The sequence below is a fragment of the Squalius cephalus genome, assembly GCF_949319135.1.
Source record: "Squalius cephalus genome assembly, chromosome: 4".
NCBI lineage: Eukaryota > Metazoa > Chordata > Actinopteri > Cypriniformes > Leuciscidae > Squalius > Squalius cephalus.
The window spans coordinates 40639201-40653495 of NC_137125.1; the positions used below are offsets into that span (position 1 = coordinate 40639201).

Genomic DNA, 14295 nt, shown 5'->3' on the forward strand with positions numbered 1-14295 from the left:
TACAAATAAATAAATTGTATTTATTTAGCAAAATCTCATCTTAGCAATTAAATTGCACTCTTTTAGCAGGTGTTTAGCCTTTAATAGGGGTTATGCGGAACATACTTCCGGGTTCTACAAAACGGGTATAACTACTTCCGGTCGTCAGCTACTGAGGTAAACAAAGCGTAGGAATGGCGAACTTTTATAGCCGGTGTTTACAGGAGCTACCCATTCTATCCATTTCAGATGTACATCGTATTGCCAAACGGACGTCCAGAGCCCCGAGTACTCCGTTAGATAAAGGATTTAAGTTTTTACGCCTCCTCATTTATTCATGATTATAATATGAAGGTATGTAAGTTAGTATATGTAGCTTTTGCTAATGGCACCCGATGTACAGTTAGCTAACTATCAGTAAGTTTGTTTAGACTTGTATGCTATCAGTAGTTTAACCTTTTATATTTGCTTGCAGACGATTAAAACAATCAAATGAAGACTGCATTTTAATTTTTTTATAAAATTTTTTTTTCTGATACTTAAGCATTCGTGACATTTTAATTAAAACAGAAATAAGAATTGTATTCTAAAAAAGCGAAAAATAAGTTACCTCAGAGATCACCTACCGCTGCAGATGCGTACAGCAGTGCAAACCGGAAATGCTTATACCTGTTTTCCGGTTCGAACGTTGGGCGTTCCGCATAACCCCTATTCATTTAGCTCTGGAACTTTATTTCTGGAGTAGCTCATATTTCAGTAAATAGCAAAGTGTGTGAAGCTGTTGCCAGGGAGAGTTGTAAGAATAGATCTAGACATGTTTGGCAGATAATCTCACCCCTCTCTTGCCAATCAGCATGCACAGCTTTGTCAAATCTTGACCTCTGGTCTCTTTTCTGACAACCGTTTCTTGTATCTGCTGTGCTTCATGTACTGTAAATGAATCAGTTTGTTATTGTGGCACCATTAGGATTAACCTGCTTTTAATTGGCACGTAAGACAGGACACACTCTAATTGGTTGTGTTGCACATCAGTCCGATGGTTTCTTCCTGTCTAACTCATCGCTCAACTGTTGCCTCCGAGAAACTTTCTTCTAAGGAAGTGCTTTTCCTTGGGAATCATGGATTGGCCGCTTATTCCACCACAGGAAGTCAGCTGTCACTGTGACGATGAGCATATCTTGCCGATCATGTGGTGCTGTTTCCTGAGTGACCCCTGCATGACCACAGATCATGTCTTGTTCTAATCAATATCTGCTGGAACAGACCTGACTGATCTCGACTGTGGGATGCTGGGGTTGGATTAGACTGATTGATTGATTGATTGATTGGCAGCTCAGTTAAGTTGATCAGTGGGTGTCTTTAATTTGGAGGCATCCATCAGCAGCTGTCTGCGCAGTCGATGCAAGTTAACGGAGGTTGCTTGACGTGCGGTCGGGATGCTGTGTTGTCCAACAGGAAACTGAAGGTGCTGGCTGCTGATGGAGATCGTGTTTTCTTTAACGTCAATCAAATCACGTAAACAGCTAAAATGTCTCACTCTTGCCACTCTCTCTCTCTCTCCCTTGACTTTATTCCAATTACAGCAATTCAACCTACTGAAATCAACCTTTCCTTGTCAATCACTTGTTTCTTCACGCTCCCTCTCTCTCTCTATCTCACTCTCTCTGCACATCGTTCCAACACTTTTTCGAATGAACAATTTTAAAGAGTTGGCCTACAGCATATTATACAACACAAAATTGATCTTGAAATGTCTGTACATTTTTGGCCTTGAAATGATCATTTGGGACATTATAGTGCAGACAGCATATGTTAAATTCAAGCATTTAATCCTGTTACCCAATGTATTATAAGAAAAATAATAATGTTTTTCTCCCTTAAATTTTTCAATATAATCTTTAAAACTTTCTATTTTATTTTGATCTTTATTGCTAGACAATTACAAAATCACACAAATTGGACAATTTTGGCAACAGGGTTGCAAATATGAATAAATAAAACCGCTAATAAAATATTTATTTTGCCCTCTTGAGGTTGACAATCAACATTTTTTTGAAAGTTAAGTACCTTCTTTCAATGCCTATTAAACCAACTAGCAAATAGATGGATGGATAGATGGATAGATGGACAGGTAGACAGATGGATGGATGGATGGATGGATGGATGGTTGAATACACACAAAGATATATATTATAATAGTCCATTTTTGTTAGTTTGATCTGTTTTTGACACTTTATATTAAAATTTATATTTATTTATTTAATAAATGTTGTACATCTCATTTGTGTTATGATTTTGTCTGTGAAGCTAGTTCTGTCTAGGTGGTGCCAAAGTTTTGGAACAGATCCAGAATGTGTACGTATGGTAATTCAAAGTATCCGCTTCTGTTTTTAGAAAGAAAAAAAGGTGCTTTCACAGTGATCTGAGAGCCCAACTGCTAAATGCTGCATCAAAAGGAAGAAAAATGAAAAGCATGACAGAGAGAGAGAGACACACACTGAGGAAAGAGCCGCTTGCATCCATCAAAAGGGACACAACAGATGGAAAGGAAGGGTGTTTGTTTGCTCTCTGTTTGATGTTGCAGATAAAACAGCCAGTTCAGTCGTTCTATGCGCTGATTCTTAGACAGCTAAATATCATTATAGATCTTCTGGAAACTAGATTGCAGACTCTCATGGGCCAATACTGTACACACTAAATTAATCTCCAGAAGCCCTTTCCCTCTCCTGTCTGCACTCGTTTCTTATTCTATCAGTCTTTCTTTCGATGATGTGCATTGAAGGGCCAGAGAGTTTCAGGATAACATCAGTAAACTGGGTTGTTTTGTCCGGTTTCAATGATGTACAGTTCACTCCAGTACAGTTAGCTTGTTGAGGAAAGGTGTGGTATTACTTTTAAGCGATGAGAGGATGGTGTGTTTCTTTATAGCACTACCCCCTTCCATCTCTTTCTTGTTGTTTAAGTAATAAATTATTCAGATTGTTGCTTTCTATTTCTCTTGATGGAGGGCTATATATATATATCCCTCCATATTCTTCCATCCCAAACACTGGTTGTAATCTTACTCAATTTCTGTGAAAGTCTAGACTGACTGATTAGATTTTAGGAAGGAGAACTACACCTTGGGATATGTACTGAATTAGTCTCTCATTGTAATGGGGTAGAGTGAGGACTTGAAGGACAGTACAATCAGAGTACAATCCCCAAAAGCATCCAGTGCTTCTCAGAGGACAAACGGCTGTCAACGGTACCACATGTCAAATAACTGAACTAATTGAGCAGCGTAAATGACTGTGACTTCCATAACAACTCAGGAAATGGGAAGAGCCCTGTTTTGTCTTGATGTACTTAATAGCCTTTTCTGCCTGTTGTAACTGTCCAGGGATCTAAAATATATCGGTTACTGGCAAAACATTTATAGTAAGACATCTGACTGTGCTTTGTTACAGTTGTACTACCAGAAGCATCATCACCAGATCCTAGTGGCTGTTGGTTTCTGCGGTACCTTGGCTCCATACACAGACACTGCTAAACTTAGCTGTACCGCCTGTCTCAAAACAACAAGTGTTGGAAACAAATGATAGAAGGCTCACACTAACTTTCTGCAAACTCCACCAACCTAATATGAGACATAATGAAGCACTAGTGTGAGAGCTGGCAGTAGTTAAACTCTCATCTCAAGCAATGCAGAGCTGCATAATTACAGTGCTGTCCTCCCACAGTGTGACTGTACTGGGAGATATTTTCACTTCTACTTAAACACCCTGTGCTGGGAACTTTAATGGGATGGTATGAGGATGGGTAATCTTACAGTTGATTCACTGATCTTTTTTAGTGAGACTGAGACTGGAGAGGCTGATGGGTCTCCAAGTGTTGTTGTTTGGCTAGATATACTCAACACAAATTAGGAATATAGAGCTATAAAGTTAATATGGAAATTTTCACCCAGATAATTTGGTGTTGGAACAATATGATGATCTCCGATTTCAGATTTGACAAATCTGAGCAAAGTTTGCAACTTTAAGATCTTTTCTGAAGTCTCTTTCTAGATACACCTGTATACACCAAATCTTAGAAGCAGAAGAACAAATTCTCTATTTAATCTTCATTTAATCTTATTGCGATCATACAAGGAAAAAAAAATGTTTTCATGTGTGTTTCTGTCTCTGTACAAAATACTACTATAATCAATATGATTAAACATTCACAATGTAATAAAAAAAAAAGATTTGATTTTCTATCCTTAAATCAAACCCTCACAATAATTTATTTAGACATTTATTTTCTAATAGTTTCTGTTTTACTTTGATGTTTACTGAAATTTTTGCTGTTTTATTTATTTATTTATTCATTTTTCCACACAAAAAGATGTCCTAACAATGAATGTATTTTCAGGTTTTACTATCCTAGTACAGGCATTTTGAAATAAGAACTGTATCTCTACACACACATATATATGGAGCCATCTGTTTCAAAGTATGTTGTGGTGTTGTGGATCATATCCCTTGGCCCCAGGCTGGTCTTCAGTATGTTGAATAGTAGTGCTGGATGCCAGTTTCCTCACGTTTGGCTTGGAACAGTGACAGGTGGTGGATCCCCAATAAGCATCACACTTTACCCACCTTGAGCCAAAATGGCTCCTGTTGAACTCTGGAAAGACAGTACAGTTAGTTTACACTGCCTCAAGCTCCAGCTTCCATCAGCCTTTGCCAGGCCGAACATGATGAGCGTTATTGGGATCACAGTCTTCTTTTTTTATAGTCTGTGTTTACACTCTGCCGAGAGGCGTGAAAACTACCGGTACTCGATTTCCACAACCGTATTTTCACGTGCTGTTGTAGCCAGAGTATTGATTTCTTGAGAGTAGTTCAGAAGTTCATTGTCTCCATGTTGTTGAGTCACATTGAAAGGTTAAGAGTGCCGCTCACAATATGGACGCTTTCCAGCAACTGTAATAAAGTCTTCAGCTTCAGATTTTCATTTACTAAATGGATTTAATAAATGGACCCTATTCATCTCATTTTGATTTGGCTGGCGGTCATGTTACTTGTCACAGACCAAGATTTTAGGATAAAATTTATATATTTTTTTAAGGAAGACACATCTAGCCATGTTATACATTTGTACAATTTATTAATTAAAATTTGTGCTGGCCATTTTTGTGTTAACTTTTACATTTTTTACTGTATAATTTTTTTTTACAGTTTAAATTCAGAAAAAACTAGAATAGTGTCTATACTGTTATAAAAAACAAAAATTTAATTAAAAAAAAAAAAAAAAAAACATCCATAGAAATAAAAAGTGACAACTAGCCACAGGATCCCATTTAGGTTATCAAAGTGCCATGGCATTACCATTTAATACTGACTGTACCACCAAGTACACTTTAAAAAAACAAACAAAAAAACAATTATAAATGAAATGTTAAAAAAAAAAAATTATTTGAAATAGAAATCTAATGGAACATTATAAATGTCTTTACTGCCATTTTTGATCAATTTAATGCATCCTTACTGAATAAAAGTATTAAATTCTTTAAAACAAAAATAATTACTGACCGTAAAATTTTGAACTGTAGTGTACTGTTTAGTAAGAGACATACTGCATGTATTATTCTGATGTTGTGTTTATGGGTTTCATGGCTTCATTGTGTTTCATACAGCTATCGCACGCTGTCTTTGTTTCTTTGTTGTGTTGAATAGAGTAGGATAGACACACGCATGCATTAAAATAAAATGAAATGTCTTTTATGATTTATCTTTCATGCTTTGATGAATGTGCAGTGAATACTGTACACATTATGATCAGCAGCTGTTGAAACAAGAAAATAAAAAAACAAAAATGAGACAAAATAGAGATCCTGTTAAACTAACTGAGCTAAATGACACACATTCAGAACAGCAGGGAGACTTGACAAATCCACCCTGCAGCATTTCACACCATTTCTTCCATCATTCCTCAACACTGTGGCAAGATTCAAGGGTAATTGGCTGACTTTTCAAGAGCTTGTCAATGCTTTTTTTAAATGCGGAATGTAGTGCTGTTATACAGAGACACAAGCTGGGTATAGTAGAGTTTTACTTCTTTAATGTTAAAATGCCCTCATCAAAGGAGAATGCACATATATATTATTTAATTATTGCTTTTAATTAGTCATGTAATTGGGTTAGCCAGAGGGCACATATACCCCCGTTTTGTTTATGAATGAATGTGTGTGCATTCGTCCTTTGTTGATTTATTTTTGTTTTCATTAAGTATTCTGGGAATGAAATATAAATAATAAAGTTTTATTTTTAATAAATCCTAATAAAACTTAAACTTAAGGTTTTTTGCCGCTCCCAAATTGCTGCTAATTAAAAGTTATGTTGGAGTTTTTCCCATCTTCTCCAACTCGCTTTTAAAACTCTTATGAATGCCCATATGGTTGTGCGCATTTTACTTCGCCCAGAAAGGTGAAGGGGAAAACGTCTGTCCATCAGTCCAAAGCCTCTTAGTGAAAAATTGGATTGACAACTACTGTACATGTCTTTATATTATAGCCTGTACTTACAGGGAAGACACCCACATAGTTCCAGACCCAGTGAAATTTGGCAACAACCCTGGTCAATCTGAGATGAGACCTGTTTGAATGCTGATGCAGGATCTGTGTGCTGAAAATCAAGGCTCTTGCCATGCAGATTGTGGTCTCACTTGAGAACTATGGATTGTGTGCACTAAGACAAACACACATCCCAGTCCTAATGAGACTGAGACCACACCGCTGGGGTTGTTATGGCAACAGCTCATCAGAGTGCATAGACCCCAGGGTCAATGGGTTACTATGGGATGTCTGAAGTGGGAGGAGAGGTTTCATCATCTAGCCATGCGTTACACTTGTTCATTCTTTTCCCCTGGAGGATCAAATGATTTAAAAAAAAGTGTATTTTTAGTCTTATTATAATGGCGATACACCGGTGGATCTTTTGTTTGGATTAACATCACGAGACCTTGAAAATCCACTACATTTTGTGCTTGCAGCATAGAAAGCCTTCAAAGGTCTGTTAAGATAATGCAAGATTTGTGTATGTTGGCTATCTGCTTTAGTGGCATTCATGGAAAAATCTTTATAAAATTAAAGAAAAGTTAAAATTAAAAATGTAAACTGATATCATGTTTCTTTTTTTTTATCGTATCAAGATTTAAGTACAGACAGTTATTATAACCCACACTTCTTAACTATTTAAGCTGTTAAATAATTTGTAGGTTATTAAATTATTTTTTACAAAATATCATGAATCATTAATCAATAAATACAGTATCATTGTATCTGGGTGGGAAGTCACGCCACATGACATTTTGCAACCTGAACTAAACTTGCCTGTCATAAAAAAGGTCAAATTATCTGATAATTTCAAAATATTTATTGACCTTGACAAACAGTCATGAGGCTTTTATGTTCTTTTTCCTGTTTTATGTTTCTGCGTGGTGGTTGCACCACATGACATGTTCCAAGAAGTGAAGATGAAGCTTTAGCCTTTATTATAAACTGCCAGAAAATGACAATCCCACCACTTCTTTCTTTGATCAAAATCTCTCCATCTCATATAGTGTGATCTGTGGCAGCAAATGAGAATTTCTTAATTTGTTTTTAGGTCCCATGGTTTTCGAGATTGATTTGACATCATGAACCCCTAATCTTCAATCTAATTTCAAGGCCAATAAAAAGTAAAAAAAAAAAAAAAAAGGAAATATAAAGAAAAGGCCTCCAGGACAAGTTTCAGGAAGGAGTTGTGAAAGTTCCCAGGGGAAATTAGGCATACAGTGAGTTTCTAGTACAGACCAGATTATACTGTTATTAACCTAATCAGTTGAGGAGACCTGGACTGGACCTGAGCTGCTGTTTAAATTTAGTGTGCCATCACTGAGGGGTTTTCTCAGAAGCAGAGAATCTGGAGTAAAGGCTGAATGCAGGTCATGTGTCTTCTCACTTTGATAACCTGAGCTACATTTCCCAAATTAACTCTGATTGTTGATCGAATGATAAATACATTACACATTTATATTGGAACTCTCTTATGTTAATGCATTTATTGTGTTATAAAGTGTCAGGATGTTAAGGTTTGGTTCTGAGGCTCTTTTATTAGATTTGAGAAAATCAATAAAGCAAAACTATATCTAGATGATTACATAATGTTAGAACGAATTAGGTTTTGTTGTCATTTTTTTCTGGTTTAAAATGGTGTTTTATATATACGATATACCAAAAGTTTAGAGTCGATACGATTTAAAAAAAAAAGTTTGTCTCTTATGCTCACCAAGGCTGCATTTATATGATAAAAAATACAGTAATATTGTGGAATCTTATTGAAATTGAAAATTGTTTTCTAAAAACATCAGCAAAAAAATGATTTCTATTGTAATATATTTTAAAATGTAATTTATTTTTGTGATAAAGACCTGAACCTTCAGCAGCCATTACTCCCGTCTTCAGTGCCACTTCAGAAATCATTCTAATATGCCAATCACATTTGATAAATTCTCAGTTATATGTGTATGTTTGGGCCTATACATATACATTCTTTAAAACTTTCATCTTGTTCCTTATGTTTGTAGGCGCTGGCAACTGCTGCAGAGAAACTGCAGAAGGAACACCAGTGGAAGGATGACCTTGACGTAATGCTTCACACACACACATTTTATAAACACTCATACACATACACACAGGTGGAAAAAAATAAGGCTACGAATCTTTTGCCTGGGTATGTTTTCATTCAGTTCTTTATTAGATACCTGACACATTTACACATGCCATCACCTCAATTAAGAGATGATCAATAGGGATGTTAAATGTTGGCATCCTGATCTCAGACCTTGCGTCTGTTGTATTGATGCAATTCAGGTTCCCACGGACTGAAATATCAATTCTAATTTGCAGAGGAATGGGTGTGATGTCTAGTGTCTGTTATAGATTTGTCAGTCAAGTATTGTCCGAATGAGTCATCCAAATTTGTATCGCAGCAATGATTTCTGAATCAGACTGAGGGAGAGTCACTATTTAACATGTTTTTAACATACAATAAGCTCAGTTTTTACCCAAAACTTCATATATTACCTTAATACTACATAAAATATTTTAGCAGTACCACATAGTACAGTAATATACAGTATATGGTACTGAATGATTAGGATTTATACACACACACGCACGCACACACACACACACACACACACACACACACACACACACACACACACACACACACACACACACACACACACACACACACACACTCTCTCACTCACACACACACACACACACAAACACACACAGACATTAGGACATTTTTTTACTAACACTTTTTTGTCATCAGGGTTTCTGTGGGTCCTTAAGTCTTAAAAAAGATAAGATCAAATTTAAGGCCATAAAAAGTCTATATATATATTGTATCTGGCTGCTAATTAAACATAAAATCTTGTGGCTTCTTTTTGGACTGTCCCGTCACAGGAAGATAAGACTAAGAACATTATTTAACACATTCAATATATAGATTATACTAGTATTGGCACAATACATTTTTTATTACCTTTCTTTAAACATTATTTTCAGCAAAATCCTATCGATCAACCTCTAATTCAAATGTACTGATATATATATATATATATATATATATATATATATATATATATATATATATATATATACACTCACCTAAAGGATTATTAGGAACACCTGTTCAATTTCTCATTAATGCAATTATCTAATCAACCAATCACATGGCAGTTGCTTCAATGCATTTAGGGGTGTGGTCCTGGTCAAGACAATCTCCTGAACTCCAAACTGAATGTCAGAATGGGAAAGAAAGGTGATTTAAGCAATTTTGAGCGTGGCATGGTTGTTGGTGCCAGACGGGCCGGTCTGAGTATTTCACAATCTGCTCAGTTACTGGGATTTTCACGCACAACCATTTCTAGGGTTTACAAAGAATGGTGTGAAAAGGGAAAAACATCCAGTATGCGGCAGTCCTGTGGGCGAAAATGCCTTGTTGATGCTAGAGGTCAGAGGAGAATGGGCCGACTGATTTAAGCTGATAGAAGAGCAACTTTGACTGAAATAACCACTCGTTACAACCGAGGTATGCAGCAAAGCATTTGTGAAGCCACAACACGCACAACCTTGAGGCGGATGGGCTACAACAGCAGAAGACCCCACCGGGTACCAATCATTTCCACTACAAATAGGAAAAAGAGGCTACAATTTGCACAAGCTCACCAAAATTGGACAGTTGAAGACTGGAAAAATGTTGCCTGGTCTGATGAGTCTCGATTTCTGTTGAGACATTCAGATGGTAGAGTCAGAATTTGGCGTAAACAGAATGAGAACATGGATCATTCATGCCTTGTTACCACTGTGCAGGCTGGTGGTGGTGGTGTAATGGTGTGGGGGATGTTTTCTTGGCACACTTTAGGCCCCTTAGTGCCAATTGGGCATCGTTTAAATGCCACGGCCTACCTGAGCATTGTTTCTGACCATGTCCATCTCTTTATGACCACCATGTACCCATCCTCTGATGGCTACTTCCAGCAGGATAATGCACCATGTCACAAAGATCGAATCATTTCAAATTGGTTTCTTGAACATGACAATGAGTTCACTGTACTAAAATGGCCCCCACAGTCACCAGATCTCAACCCAATAGAGCATCTTTGGGATGTGGTGGAACGGGAGCTTCGTGCCCTGGATGTGCATCCCACAAATCTCCATCAACTGCAAGATGCTATCCTATCAATATGGGCCAACATTTCTAAAGAATGCTTTCAGCACCTTGTTGAATCAATGCCACGTAGAATTAAGGCAGTTCTGAAGGCGAAAGGGGGTCAAACACAGTATTAGTATGGTGTTCCACCATACACCATATGGTGTATATATTGAATAAAACCTCTCTTGATTATTTTAAATTTGCAGTTGAATGTGCGCTCCAGCCTGAATAATAAAGTAAAAGAATCTGAGATAAATTATTTATTTTGAGATTGTATGGGTGTGTTTTGTATGGACATAGGCCTATGATATTAATTTTATTTGTGCAGCTCTTGAAAAAAAGTCTTAAAATGTCTTAAATTTTACATTTTTCATTCCGTACATTTTCAGTAATTGAAATAAAGCTGTAATAAACTATAAATATAAATATTAGATAAAAAAAAAGACATACACATTTTTAAATGTACCACAATTACTAAAACTGAATAAAAAAAAGGAAAGCTAAATAGAAATATTACAAAAAATAATACAAATGACAAAAGCACAACAAAATTACTAAACTAAAAAATATTACAGTTTTTCTCGATTGCTTAAACACTATAACCAGGCTTTTGAATTAAAATGTCAAAACCATAATGCCATTTATCAAAAAGCACACCCATTTCACTAAACTATAAACACTATTCCCTGTTTTGACACATGAGTCAGATTTGTTGAACTTTCACTGCAAAACTCTACACACAAATCCCTTCATTTCTCATTGCTTAGACCATGTTGTCATTTAGAAAGCACTAGCATTCAGTATTGTTCACTCAAGTCAGCACAGCTTCAGCTCAGTTAGCACACAATTACCCAGGTGGAAACACTAAGAGTCAAAATTTAACACACATCAACCAGATCCTTCAATAGATATATAAAAGGGCCCAAATCAGTTTATTGAGTTTTGGAACAATGTATCCAGAAAGACATGAAGGAAGAGATCGAGGATAAGGAGGAGGAGGAGGAGGAGGAAGGGCAAGAAGACAAGCAGTCTCAGATGAAATTCAAGCCACTCTAGTTGCCCATGTCTTAGTCAGTGGTATGACTATGAGGGAGGCTGGGCTACGAGTAAGGCCAAATTTGAGTCGCTTTACCGTCACCTCGAGAACCTTCAGGGAGGTGTGGTGACACACAAAATTCACTGAATAAAAGACAAACATTTCCAATAGTCTTTGATGAGGTACAAGCAACATAACTTACCAGTTTTGGAAATGTTGTTTTGAATTTATTGCACCAGTGTGTTAGACTATGTTGTAGTGTGTGTGATTTTGAGGGCTTGTGTGTCCTGTCTGAGGGCAAAGTTGGGTTTTTCAGCAAGAGTGAATGGTTTTGAGTGTAGAGCTTCATTTTGACCTGAAAATAGGATGTTTGGGGAATTGGGTGAGACGTTATGGATTTGTGTTTACAGTTTTGAGAATACGAGGCATAGTTTCAAGAAATGTGTTTATGCAATCGAGAAAAACTGTAATACTATAATAGTACATAAGTAATACTAAGCTGCACTTAAAATAAATGATTAATTTTGTCCTTTTGATTTATTTAGTATTTTAATTTTAAAATTCATATTGTAGTAATTTTAATATTGCACATTTCTGATTTACATTACTTCCAACATGTTAAAAAAAAGGTATTACCATGGTTTCATTTTTTATTCATAAGATGTTACACTCAGGGCTATTTCTAGGCAAAACACATGTGTGCGCCTTTGTGTTCAGAAGTCCATCCTGCCTGCAGCTGTCACGGCAGGTGCTTCTCTTCAAGCGTTTGTTATGGACACAATCGCTGTGTTACCGCTGACAGACTGAGAGTTTTTCTTTTGAATTATTGATGGGATGCTGGTACCAACCGTGTTAAAGACACAACCTACAAGGTCAAGCGTTTGATCCCATGTAGAGGTGACCTGTACGTGCATGTCTCAGCAATCAGTGTACTATAACCTAAAAAGAGTGTCTGCCACATGATTAGCAAGCAAGTAGGACAGGTGGCGGCAGCCGGTGATGATCCACTTCTATGTCTCCAAGGCGACTGTATGTCAGATAGTGAGCTCGCTTGTTAACGCCCCACTAATGCTAGTCCTGACAGCGCCCTCACACAACCCTCAGAGAAGACACACACACACACACACACACACACACACACACACACACACACACACATTTTATGAGAACATTCCATAGATATAATGATTTGTAAGCTGTACAAACTGTATATTCTATATTCTGATTGATTTATTAGCTGTTTTCCTCATGGGAACCAAAAATGTCCCGACAAGGATTTTGGATATTGCTATCTTTGTGGATATTGCTATCTTTGCAAACCTCTGTACAGAAAAAAACCAAATTGAGAGCTATTTAAAAACACTTGGAAATACACAGTCAGACACATTCAGATAAAACATACTTTCAGAGACGTCAACGGTCTCAAAAAATAATTTTTATCCCCCCCCCAAAAAAATTCACTGACGACGCAGCGACAGGGGAGAGATAAGCAACCTAAGTCTCTTCAACCCTGGGCATCGTCCCATAACCATTCTCCTTAAGCCCCACAATCGAAGTATAATGACGGACTGTGGGACTAGATATGCGGGAGGAGACTGGCTTTTTCAGTAGCACCTCACTCCAGTACACGAGATCCATGGGGCGGAGTTAGATCCAGATCTAAGGGGTGGAGATTGGTAGGTTTAGGGGTGGGTTTAGGGATCAGGGGGTGGAGATGGGTAGGTTTAGGTATATGTAAGGTGGGATCTGGATCCAACTCCTCCCCCTGGATTTCGTGTTCTGCAGTGAGGACCATCTCGGCTTTTTCCACGATCTTGTCACCTCAGTATGGAGATCTGGGAAGAACGGTAAGTCCCGACGTAGAGGTTGTGGCTGTGACTGCTGGAAGCGCTCATCTAACTTGCTTTTTCTAAGCGCCTCTGGCTTCTCGGCTGGCTAGTCAATGTTTAGTACATACACAGCCCGAGACACAACCTCCATAAGCTCAGCGTACTGCGGGGATACTGCTGACGTATCACCAAAATCTCCCACATCAAAGCTAGACAACATTAAACTCTCACTCGGGACGGAAGAAGCCACAGAGCGGGCTTCCGTATCCCGAGATTGAGGAACCAGCGGGTAAGGGTTGGAAAAAAGGGCCGCATCTGTCTCAAACCCCTCCACTAGTTCAATTTGTGAACCCAACGAATGAAGCCGCCACTGAGAAAGAGAGAAGCGGGACCCAATCCCGAAAAACAGAATATTGGCACACGTGCTTCAGGCGCAGTCACGCTGAGGGCGTTCCTCAAAGCGTCAGCTGGGACACAGCGCGAGTTCCCTCGAAAGGGAATCTAAACAAAAACATATGTAAAGCATACATTTATTTTAGGATACACTATCCTAATGAATATTGAAACTTTTGAAAAATATAGAAGATAAATAAAAACACCAACATTGTCTTCTGTCACTCTTTATCAAACAGGTGAATGAGACCATCTACTACAATGCCAAGGACAAGGTAAGATTTCATTTTTTTAAATACTTATTATGATAAGCACTAAATAA

General features: G+C 37.5%; 1 protein-coding gene across 1 annotated transcript in view; it reads left to right on the forward strand.

Moving 5' to 3' along the window:
- The window catches only part of cacna2d1a (calcium channel, voltage-dependent, alpha 2/delta subunit 1a), a 65796-nt gene that overhangs the window by 22032 nt on the left and 29469 nt on the right, over positions 1-14295 (forward strand). Inside the window, exons 4-5 of the mRNA XM_079869626.1 lie at positions 8572-8631; positions 14213-14248. Of these exons, the coding sequence (XP_079725752.1) occupies positions 8572-8631; positions 14213-14248 (96 nt within the window). The remainder of the gene's footprint in view (positions 1-8571; positions 8632-14212; positions 14249-14295) is intronic.